Source organism: Dermacentor albipictus, chromosome 1 (genome assembly GCF_038994185.2).
Source record: "Dermacentor albipictus isolate Rhodes 1998 colony chromosome 1, USDA_Dalb.pri_finalv2, whole genome shotgun sequence".
Lineage (NCBI taxonomy): Eukaryota > Metazoa > Arthropoda > Arachnida > Ixodida > Ixodidae > Dermacentor > Dermacentor albipictus.
The window spans coordinates 166,276,453-166,289,221 of NC_091821.1; the positions used below are offsets into that span (position 1 = coordinate 166,276,453).

The 12,769-nt window shown below is 41.6% G+C and overlaps 1 protein-coding gene across 21 annotated transcripts in view; it reads right to left on the reverse strand.

Moving 5' to 3' along the window:
- Positions 1 to 12,769, reverse strand: part of LOC135911558 (uncharacterized) — a 412,939-nt gene that overhangs the window by 72,807 nt on the left and 327,363 nt on the right. For all 21 annotated transcript variants that reach the window (XM_070528859.1, XM_070528854.1, XM_070528861.1 and 18 more), the window contains 2 exons: positions 5,623 to 5,766; positions 457 to 657 (listed from right to left, as the gene is read on the reverse strand). In XM_070528859.1, the coding sequence (XP_070384960.1) occupies positions 457 to 657; positions 5,623 to 5,766 (345 nt within the window). The remainder of the gene's footprint in view (positions 1 to 456; positions 658 to 5,622; positions 5,767 to 12,769) is intronic.

Here is a 12,769-nt window from a genome sequence, read left to right on the forward strand (position 1 = left end):
CAGTTACACTACAGTTGCTCATTCATGCCAGAATATGATTATGCCTGCACATAGTATGTTAGAGGTACTGCAAGTTGTTATTTCAATGCTTTACATCTCTCACCATTTTAAGGTTCTTTCTCTACTCTTCCTATCACAAGTAAGAAAATGTGACAATTATTAATAACCATAAATGCACAGTGTGACGTACAGGGCTAAATGCCTTCAAAGTGCTAACATGACAAGTTTGTAATATATACTTTTGTCAGTGCACAACACACCCAGCATTGTCAGTGCATGCTCACTAAACTTATAGGATATAGTGAATAGCTAGACTCATCAGCAAGTCAATGGCAGCAAAAAAGACCAAATGTGGCACATGTGCTTCCTCCTCATCAAAGCACAGCTGGTAAATCAAGGCAAGAAACGGTTTCAGATATGAGGCATGCCCACTGACGTCCAACAGCAGGAGCTTACCTTTCTCTTCCACCTGGGTGCGAGCAAGGGGTCCTGACAGGGCTTCCGCATCAGCTGTGGCAGTGGTGGCACTACTTGATAATGTGGGTTCTGTCCGTTCATCCTCTGGAAGGCTAGAAACTGACACTTGGCTGGTGTCCAGGTCTGATGCCCACGTCTCAGACTCTCCGGGCCGAGGGGCTCCAGCAGGCTCTTCTACCTCTACACAACAAAATAATTTCATCCAAGCTCAGTGCATCCCATAGTCCAGAGGCAGAGGTACTGATTTTCATGAGCCGAGGGCAATGGATCTAATGGAGCCTATGAGCTTAGCCTCAATTACATTTTGAAAATTTACAGATGAGTTAAATAATGCAGAAGTCAGTTTCACTGCATTGCAGCTTCAATCCTTCAGACACACAAAGCAACAACAGTCATCATTTCTGCAAGAACCTAATGCATGACGGCTTCTAAAGCTGCACTTGGAACTTTGGTTAAAGGAGAGGCCTAGTCGGCACCAAGCTGAAGCACGGAGAAGTTGCGTCCTTAGTCATTAAAAAGGCCTATAAATACGTGTTCAAGTTCAGTTTTACTTTTTCTATAGTTCAGTCAGTGAATATAAAAGGTTTCAAAGAGTGAAAGAACACGGTAAAAGTCAATTTCGAGGAGCCACCATACAATTTTTAAATAGTAAACAATAGGTTCAATGTTCAGCATCCATCCTAAAACTATATTCATTCGAGCCATATCCTATTCTCTCTTTATGACAGGACAAAAATATTCTGTTTACTCACATAATGAATGCACTCGCGTAATGAATGCAGCCCCCACTTTTCCAATCAAAAAGTGTGTTTTTTCTTTTTCTCGCATCACGATGGCACCCTGAACTTGCTGCTATGAAGTAGGAGACACACGGTACGATTCAGCGTCTGATATGGCGTCTGGCTGATGCGACTGTGTCAGACACCGTGTCGGATGCTGAATCGTATTGCGTCGCCCATTTTTATTGCGATAGCAATTACATGGACGCTCAAGGCACATTTTTGCCGTCGTCGTCATTGTTGCCGCGTGCCACATGGTGTAGGTGCAAGTGAAAGCGCGTGTGGGAAGCCAACGATGGCGGCTCAATCTCGCGCGTCCTCTAGTGCCACGCAATGGGCCCCGGAAGGGGAGGGAGGAGGGGGGGAGGGGCGCCGGCTTTGTATTCTGGCAGCAACTGCGTAGCACAACCATGCCCAAAGCCCCAACGATCGCAGGTCAATTTCCCGTGTACAAGGGAAGAAAGCAGGAAGAAAGCACGCCTTCTTCCATCGTGCGGATGGCACCAGCGGAAGGGCAGCATCTTACTCCAGCAGCAACTAGCTGCGCATTGTGCAGCCGCGGCGCACCCAATCTTCAAGGCGATCAGCATCAGGGGCTGAGTCGATGGCAGCTCGTAACTTTGTGCGTGCTGCGTCCTCACCGCTCAGCAAATGTTTACAAGTTTATACGGCCAATAAAACTACTATCCTTACTTTATGTAGCTGTCTACACATTTGCTATCGCAATCGATGGTTCGCATTTCAGGAGAAACTTACTTTTTCAGAGGTAGCCACGGAAAAACAAAAGCACTCAAAATTTTACCCCACATAATAAACGCACCCCCTAACTTTCCGCATATCTTTCACGAAAAAAAATTGTGTTTATTATGAGAGCAAATATGGTATGTGGATCCTACGCACTGTGGGAATCGATGTAAGCGAACCTTTCTACGCTGTCTGCTTTGATTGATGGTGATGTTTGCGGTGATGGTGACGGCGAATGTGCATCAGAATTTAGTCCAATATGAGAATGGTGAGTTCATGTTAAATGTTACCTTGTGTGCACCATTGCTGTTTGTCTGCATAGTACACAAAACACAAAGGGAGACTTGTTTGCTTGGGACGTTGTTGTGTGCCAAATTCATAATCTGAGAGGGTTGGGCATTATCATTATCTCACATGGCACATCGCATCGTGGCAGAAGTATTAAACTTTAATTGAATTACGGGGCTCTATGAGCCAATATCACGATCGGATTATGAGGCCTGCCATAGTGGCGGACTCCGAATTAATTTTGACACCCTAGCGTTCTTTAACATGCACCTAAATCTGAGTGCACTAGCATATTTGTAATTCATTCCCATTGAAATGTGGCTGCACCGGTTAAAGATCAAACCCGCGACCTTGAGGAAACCATAGTTGTCAAACTACTGCGGCGGGAACAGAAGTGTTGATTTCATGTGCAACCACTTCCGTAAGGTCGCCTAGACCCTACAGTTTTTTAATGTGGCTTTGCGTCTGCATGCCCTGTGCCATTTGACCACAGGACAAATTTTCATGTTTATTTTTTCAGATATACCAGAAGTGTACCATACCATGTCTTTAGTTTGCCTGTAACCACCGTTTCCTAGCCTTCTCATGTCATCTTTTCCCTCTCACGTCCTCTCCCCCTGTATGGGAACTGCTAGAGTGGCAAGGCTATTATTCACTAATTTTACGTTTGCATTGGTTCAACCCCTTTCTCTGCCTCTTCTCCCTTTCCTCTCTACAGTTATATCCACGTCCCTTCTGGACATGCACATTGGTAGAAAGGTAAGCGCTGCAGTTTCTGCAATGCTTTTGAGGGGGGGTCACAGATAATTACAGCTGTCAAGAGGCTCATTCGGCGATACCCAGGGAGCTCCAGAGGGCAATGTGCCCATGCCACGCTATGGAAAGGTCTAAACGAGTTTCTCGCGTCGACTTTCTGCCACGCTTCTGCCATGTATACACGCTCTGAAACAACCCCTGACGCAGCGTGCAAGACAACAGCAGCAGCAGCACAAAAGTCGAAGGAAGAGGTAAAGAAAGCTTCGCTTTAAAACGAGAAGTCCCAACTCCAGTGATTATTTAGATGTACAAAAGCTTGTACGATATATTCTGCTGGGAACCTAGGTCATGTGCACCAAACAGTGGCCATAGAAAGTTTCATTGTTTTTCTACAAATTAAATTTTGGTGCGCAAACTGCTAATCCATGTTCTCGAACAAACAATTTCTGCTAGACACCCTGTGTATGCCGTTCATGTGGTCTATATAGGAGCAGTGTAGTGCTGGTGCCAAGATCTTGAAAAATCTGTCTTTAAATAAAGTGTGCAGGACTCTTATTGCCATAAGCAACTGTGTCTAATTTATCTACTTCACGAACCTTTATAGAGAAATCTTTTTGTTTTATCTCTTCTACCATAGAGAACTGTGCAAACCAAAAACATTCAGAGTTCATATTAGTTGGCATATTGTCTCAAGGTGTCGCTACCAGCACTCCTGTTCCCAGTGCATGCCTGTTTAACCCATTGAGGGTCGATGCCGTAAATATACGGCGCCGCGAACAGGTCCGAAAATGGTCGATGCCGTATATTTACGGCGCCGTCTGTACGTTTAAAACACGCGCTAATTTCCTAACTTTTTCTTGCCTGGCATGTGGTGCTACTATGTGGGAATACATGAAATTTTTTTCTCGCGTCTCTCTCTTTCAGTTTTCGTTCTATACTTTTTTTCTTGCTCCGGCGCGTCTGCTACCGCTCGCGCATTGGCGCGCTCGCGGGCGCGCGGCGGTTAGTTTCGGTTTTGTTCCGCACGTGGTTTCAGCTTCTTTTGCTCGCAAAACTGATGGCTATTTCGTTCTTGTCACTCAAAGGGTGACCGCCTGTTACCCGCTCGGTTGTTGCTCACAGGGGTCCGCATACGAAGGATGCCGCCGTGCATGCGTTTCCTTTTTTGGCCCTTTATTCCGAAGTTGCCTCCCACGTCTGCTCAGGGAAGCAGTACCCAGAGGAGGTGCCATGTCTGCGCCAACACCACTCGGCAGCAAAAACATCGCGAGGACAGACTGATCCCTCAGGACCTAAATAAAGTCCTTCATACCATACAAGGTACATGCGCGCTGAGTGCAACAAACCGCTCTGCGTGGAGCCATGCTTCAAGAAATACCACACGCTGAAGAAGTATTAGTGCAAAAGGAACATTTGAGACTTGCAAAAAATTTTCGTGCGCGCATTCTTCTTGTGTATTTTTCTCGTGTGCACATTGTGTATAACAATGCGCCAATTTTTTGAAAATCTTATAACTTTATTTGCTATTTTTATTGTTTTTCTTGAATAAACAGTCCATATATGCCAACGCCAAACATTTTTTTCTCACTTAACGGTCACCCTAGAAAAATTACAGTAATTTTTTTTCGAAATAGCTCCCTCTGAAGAATTTAAATGTGCAATAAAAAAAATCGACCCTGAGTGGTCGCATGTGGCGAAAAAAATCGACCCTCAAAGGGTTAAACATAGCCACTGACCTCACAAGAAGCAGCTCTCTGACTGCCTGGTCTCGTTATGGTCTTGACATAGTGTTGTTTGCTTAGTTAAAACTGTTCTTAAATATTTAAAAAATTGCAGGAGTTACCTTATAAAAGCACGACATTATTTCAGTTATGTGTAGTGGCCAGACTTGCGTAAATTTAAGCTCCTGCTCACTTTCAATTGTTCCCAACACTTGTACAAGGTGCTTCTGCAAAAACAACTCAATAAAGTGCATAGGCGATAAAGAGGAAATTTTTCCAGCAACACAACACTCAAGGCAGCAGATGTCAGTAGGTGTCCCACCATTGCTGATTAGCTAATTAACTAATCAGAGCTCTATATATTCAGTGACCGTCACTCCATTTCACACATGATGAGGCTTATTAATGGTATACGCTGAATATCAAGCCCATCTACTTGAGCTTCTTTGGTTTTTATAAGGAGCAAACATCTTTATCAATTCATTTAATAATGCCTAGACCATGATGCCATGAGTAAATTTATTTTCTTACTTGTATTTGCTTTTCTTTTCTTGTTTTTTTTTATTAATTTCATTTTTATTAAATGCGTTGAATCATTCCTTCATGTATAGCTTTAGGAAAGACTCACTACAATGGCTTAGTAGCTATGGCATTCTGCCCTTGAGCAGCCCACCTGCTGTGCTCCGCACTGTTGCCACCACCAGGTTGCCTTTGCTTTATACGCACAAGTTCCTCAAGAAAACGTTATAAGTACCATTGCCCTAGCCTATCTGCATGTTAATGCTACTGCATGACAATACACAGAATGAAAGTACTAGCAAATGTGAAACCATGTCCGTTAAACAAAGTAGGCTCACCTTGAATGATAGTGGTCTTTGTGACTGTAGTGACTGTGTGCTTAACAGTGCCATTGTCATGAATGCCCTTCACCTGTGTGGAGCTCACAACTGTTTCTTCTGAAGGCTTGGTCTTGAATCCCATTGCCTTTGGTAACGGTTCATCTGCACACAGAAGCACAAGGCTTTCAAGATATGCAAGTCATATCAGTTTTCTTTATTCTCTGTACTTGCCCTTCTCATAATACAGTCAGTCAATTAGCTAAAGATATCCCATCGCCTTTGATAACGATTCATTTGCAGACAGAATCACAAAACTGTCAATGTATCTATTTAAGAGAAGCCTTTTTATTCTGTATGCTTGCCCATCTCATAACAGTCAGTTAGTTTACTTTAGTAACTAAGATGAGCCATCCAATGCACTGGCATGCATGAGGCATTGTTGGAAACAATACGCATGCCAACATCATGCTCAGATGTGTTGTCGGTTACTTGACAGCTTTATTCTCAAACATGTCATTTCTTTTTAAGGTTGCATTTTCAACCGAAAATTTGCCTGATGGTCGGCTTTATAACTGTTAGGAATACCTTTTCATAACTGTCGTATCACGATCACTATTTCCTATGACACACAGCAGGCCATAAACCAGCACCTAGACATTGCTAAGTGCTCCACAATAGTGTTTTCATGACACCTAGAACATGCATTGTGTGACCAAGATAATAGATTTAGCAAGTGCACTGAACATCTTGTTCATTAATTTTTAAAAAGTGATAATACATAGTATTGTTTGTAATATGCAGAATCCACTGCTATCTTTGAATGTAAAAGAGTAAACCAAGCCTGCTGGAAATAATGAAATAACAAAAGGACTAAAAGGCAGCATACAGGTCAGTGATACAAGTCTACAGTAGTGGCTCGAATTTATTTAACTCTTTCTGATACAGTGATTCCTGTGGGAATCATAATGCTTGATGAGGAATGTCCGAGATGAAAACGAAAAAAAGCCAGAACTACCATGAGAGATTAGTGTCAACAACTCTATACTGGCAGACAACTTTCTGTGGCAATGAAAGGAAAGCTACGAAGGCAAAGCATGCACTAGTAACAGTACTCCTGCAAATAGTCTCATATGCTCATCTCTGTCAGTTTAGACTGGGGAAGAGAAAACATATGTTGTTTATTACTGCAAAATAAGATAAAATACACCACTTAATTCTAAATTTGGCATATTTTTCTGTTTGCTCTTCCCCGTTCAGGAAAATACAAAACCATTGCATACGGAAGCTACCCCGATTCAGTATCTGTTTTAAGAAACAGAAAGCTATGAAATGTTGCCGGACTACTTAGTGCAATTGCATGTTCACAGAGCTACACCTCTGTAGCTTTCCTTTCATTGGCACAGAAGGTTGTTTGCGAGTAAAATTACATAATTTATGTAGACTTAGTGCTGCAGATCATTGGTTTTCTTGGAAATTCAGATAAAGTAGACACACTGCTGCATGCTGAAGTCTGGCATCTGAGCTACACCTTTGCAGCCTACCACCTAAAGTGTGTAAAGTGTCTTAGGCATGGCATGAAAACAATCTTTGAATAATAAATTTGAAGCTACGCATGCTTCCCACAGCATAATGAATTTGTGACAGACAGCTCTCACACATGAAAAACTGCTTTGGGAACTTTCTAATTTTTCCTTTTCCTTTTCTCATTCAGTTGCTAAACAAAATAAATTCGTTACTTTGAAAACCAAATTCGGAGCAGAAAGGGTTAAATAACTTTCTCTATAGGGTGTTCTAGGCATGAAGAGACACTTTTCTTTGTGCACTACTCCCAGCGAAGGCAATCAGCCTTCTTAATGTAACATACGATACCAGCATAAATTCATAGTTCAGTGCCAGTATTAATGCCTCATAGCTCTAAGCCTAGCACTATTGCCTGCTGCCACGTTAGGCTTGTATAAACTCTGCCAGAACTTGGAGCACCACAAACCAGGCTTAAAGGCAACTCCAGCGATTTTTCGATGTCAATGGATGTCGATGAAACTCGCTGGGTACGTTCCTCTGACCACTTCCATCGTCCTCAGAAAAGCAGGTTTGAGAGTTGCATAATTTTTTACCAATGAATTTAATTAATTGCCTCGAAACCCTACCTTGCCTCCTCCTCAGTTACAGGCCACATTGTGTATGGCGTCAGGAGTGTTCCATGCAGAGCATGGCAGGATCGTGCAGATGACAGCGAAGGGAGCATAGAGGAGTTGACCATCGTGAGCTAGTGCATGGCGTGAGAGGTTGCTATCGCGAAAAGTTGCGTTCCCTGTAGACGGGCAAGAGATGGGAGGCAAGTGGCGTTGCGTGGTTGGCTGCACGAATTTCAGCCCTCGCCATCAGCACACACAGTTTGAGCCGATGCTGATCGCGTTAAGCCAAGGTTAAGCCTATATATCACAGTCGCGTAGTTCATGCGTCTACTGCTGGCAGACCTGAGTGAGTGACATAAAGCTAATTAAGCCACCATGATGAAGAAAACTCCTTCTGTAGTTCAGTTTTGACCATACGAATTTGAAATAAATGATTCCTGATTTCGTACAGTGCACACACAAAAAGCGAGAAGTGACGACACAGAGCAGTATCGACATTGGTACGTTGCCATTTTTGATGGAAAGCTGCCAGCCGCACTCACCGGCACTTCCCTAAATTAAATGTGACTGCAAACATGGGCATATTTTTACATATTGTCATGCAGACTCAATAATTAGCTTCTGAAGTGCACTGCTTGCCTTGTATCCCAAATGGGCAGCAAGCGTAGGCCCTTTCATTACAGCAGCATAAACATTAACCGCTTCGTTCAGCTGCCGACGGTGTCAATACTGGCATCGGCGTTTCCGCAAGAAAACTACGCATTTATCAATAATCATACGCGCAAAATCCTCATCTGTGTCCACTTTGTGGAACATATTGACACATGTACTTGTTTATTTTTATCAGGCGGCCAGGTTTCACCACCTAACAAATGTTATCGCACAGCGCAGGATGCGCCTGCATGTATCGGAAGTTGCTGGAATGTTATCGATGGTTCCATCTGCTGTCTGTCACAAAAAGTTGTGTAATCTGATTGCATGTATGCGCGACGCGAATGGTGTAGGACTTTGTGGAAGACACGCGGGTCCCAGCGATTACTCTGGAACATTTGACAACTGGTGTATAAAAGCGGATGCGCTTGACCCGCTGATCAGATTTCCGACGATCACCGACTGTGTTCGCCGCTATCATTGCGCTTTAAGTGTAATTTGCTTTTGAGGGCACAAGTTTGCCCATTAAAGATTTAGTTTCGCCATTTACAGTTTTGTTACTGTATTCGTCCCAGTCACTACCACGTGACAATATTGCGTCACATGAAGAGAATACAAAGAATAATAACTAGGCAGCACAACAACGCTCCCGTACTACGGTCTCCCACTCACTGTTTTTGAAGATGTGTGGTCGCTCATATCAGTGCGATTCAGAGTAATGCAACAGTGCTTACGTGCACAAAATCTGCCTGTTTTGATATGTTCTGACATTAATAGTTGTCACCAATGAGCGGGTATAGCATTATATCTCATGCGAACGACGAGTGGGTGCTGTACCTGCTGATGTAAACAAATGCGCCATTCAGTGCGTTGAACTGTCAGCGGCGTTTTTGCGGGATACAAATGCGGAAAGTCGTGCTCCACATTTAACAGTGAGCATGCGAAGTGCTTCCCTGAGAAGGGGTAAAACACGTACACTAGCAAGCAGCACATATAAAATCAGTGGTTAGGGCCATGCTTGGCGTTCATGTTGCAGCACGATACGTAGCGTATCGGCGCTGGCTCTCGTGGTGGCGGGTTGAATGCCAACGGCCATTCGTGGCTATTGAATTTATCAGAATCATAACTGTGAATATTTGACACACCCGAAGAGCTGGTGCAGCTGACGTTGTCACCCAAACATACGGCACAGTCACGATTCAGCCGAGCGTCTGCTCTTCACGGCCAGCGGCCGAGACCGGCAAGCCTTGCATGCCTTTTTCCGGTAGGGACACTTGTGACGTCACAAAAAGAGGTTCACTTGGCTGCTTGGTCAGGTTTCGGTTTCGTTATTGCACTTTCTTGCTTATTTAAAATTATTTTCGAATTTGCGCAATAATTTTACTATCAGACGCGTGACATGGAAGTCTCGGTAACCTAAACATTCCATTACCTTGACATGGTCCAAATATCGCCGGAGTTGCACTTTAAACTGAGTTCACACCAAGTGATTTTAACAGCATTATGATGGATCAGCAAGCTCACTGATCAGTTAAAATATGGAATGTTGCCTAAATAAATCAACTCAACCAGCATCAGCAGGCTAATTGAAAGGACTGCATAGCAGGTAACATGGCAGAATTTTCGCCTCACAAGTAACACTTCTGTCTTGAAGATGCCACACACTCTGCAGAAAAACAATGACTGCAGAGCTCAATTAAGAACAAGCCACAAAAGAAGTGAAGCACGTAAAAAAATCTAGTGCAAAAACAGCAGAAAATATTTTAGTTGTAAGATTTTTACGAATATAGCTGGTAATGTTAGCACAACAAATGTCCCAATATTTTTTTTATTTGTTAGAGAAGTAATTTTATCCATTATGAAACAGGATGGTAGGGTTGACAGCAGTTAAAATTTCTGCCACAGCAATTGTGATGTTTAGAAGAAACTATTAACATGGTGTTTTATATATGTCAACAAGTTGACACTTGGCAATAGATGGTGTTGTATGACAAAAAATGGGTGGCACAAGAATCGTATACTTACAGCAAGTAGGACAGCGTAAACAAAGAAAATATTGGCAGCACAGGGAATCTAGCCATAGCCTCACAAATTAGAAGCATTCAAGAAGCTACACTATCATTGCAGTGAGAGGAGTACCTCTTGGTAATCACAGTACAAGCAGAGCATAGAGTGAGAAATTCTGGGGAGCAGGTATCCCCTATAGAAGCAAAGGGTGACGCACACAAGGTATTCTATGACCAATCCCACATAATGTTCACATGGTGTCCTGCTTAACTTTTCAGGAACATGCTGCAAACATTGTTAAAGCATCCTACAGAAAGTGAAGCTTTACATAAAAATAAAAAAAGAACATTTGGAATTTTAACTTTGTCCTATATTTTTCTTACGTTGTTCAAAGCCAGAGTTTAGTTCTGTTCTTCAGAACTGTATTATGTGACCAATGCACAAAAATTGAATGTGTTCAACATAAACTGTGTTCTGTGCAATCAGTTCTGGGGGTGCTGTGTTTACTATGACTATGAATGTATGGTACATATGATTAATGCTGCTCTCTCTGAAGCCAGTAACCCTTTTTCAAAATACTGTGATTAGTTATATAAACTTTTTTACAATAATTTTTCCTATCAAACACTAACACCAGCTCTAGCGTTCTCTGTGCCTCAACCTAACTTGTGCAATCCCAGAGTTTTCTTTGTGGGCTTTCTGCATATATTTCTGCCCTCATGACATGCGTTTTTTAACTCAACAAAATACTAAGCATTTTCATGCTGACATATTTAACTTTCGTGTTGGCCTTTCGATCAATTTCTAAGTTGGCACTACCCTGCCCTTGTACTACATTTTTCTATTTTTCTTGTTTTTTTTTCCACACATATTTTGTTTAATGCACCATAGCCAAGGCCTCATCTGCTCATGGGCACTTTCAGAAATGAATAATTGAAATGTTAGCTCATGTATAGGAAACAAATGAAAATTTCCTCCCATGGTACATGGAATGTTACACATGGATCCTCTACCATCACCTTTCAGCAAGAATCAGAAGTGCTTTGTAAGATTTTTCCAGAACAGATCAAGCAGTAATTAATATAGATTATTTTATAATATGCTATATGTAAAGAAGTGTAAAGTGCACACTGAAGTATAAATGCAACACAAATACTAAATTCCCTTTCAATACAGCATTTTCTTTGCATTTGCACACGGTTAGCAAAGAGGTCTAAACACTAAAATATATAAATGTTCTCTGCAGACATGCTGGCATAGCATTTGGGACAAGGTCCTTCTTAATTAAGACTTATTAACATTATAGAATTTGTTCAAGTTGCATTTTGGCAAGGTCACTATCCTGTGCATTCATTGCGATTCTTAGAATGCATCCATATAATATTCCAGTTCTAAATTGGCATTGATGCAATTGAATAAAAAATAAACCTATAATATAGCATGTTCCAGGAAAAATAGGAAAGAACGAGTGCAATGCTTTGTTCAGTCATTCGCTACATGTAATTAAGAAATTGAGTATAAGGGAGACCTTTAGCAAAATAAACTTTTTGAATTCTAATTTATGCTCTGAATGATGCCCTGTTTCATTACTACAAATAAAGACCCAAAAGATGCCTTTATCAGAAAGAATGTCCCAGAGGAATCTTCAGTGTGTTCTGAATGAAGTGCAGTGATGTGCACAAACTTGCATGCTCTCTGTCTGTGATTAAGCTTTCAAACTGTAGGAGTTTCGAACCAGACATTCGAACAGGTTAATTTTATTTTAATTAAATAACCACACGGCCAATAACCAGCATTTAGCTCTCAAATCACAGGTATTTGCAGACATCGGACGATCATGCCTATATTTCACATGGAAAAAACAAAAGGATGCAGAGGTTTTGGAAACATGCAGTTATTTCTTTCTTTGGCCACTAAAGAAAAGAAGCTTTGCCTTAATCATGAGATAAACAAGAACAACTATAACAGACTATTTTACAAATTAACAAACATAACTTGTACCAAATCGTTGTGCACTTGCAACAGAAGTTTTGACAATGAAAACATTCTGAAAAAAAAATTTAAATAGACAATATATTAAATATAAATATTATATTAAGATGATCGAATCTTACAGCGCAAACATTTTAAATACACTGACCATCAATTGAAAAACAGCCAGTCTTTGTGCTAGCATGTAAGAGTTTTTATTTAGTCAAATAAACAACCATGCAATAGGCTCTGGCTCTCTTGTATTAGGGCATATTCAGATAAGGACAGTCAAAGGGGTGTCCTGGTTATTTCCTTAACTCAACTAAATATTTATGTAAAATCCTGAAATACATCAGAATCGAGCTTATTATTAGACTGCATCTCTTTTTTTAAGCTCAAGA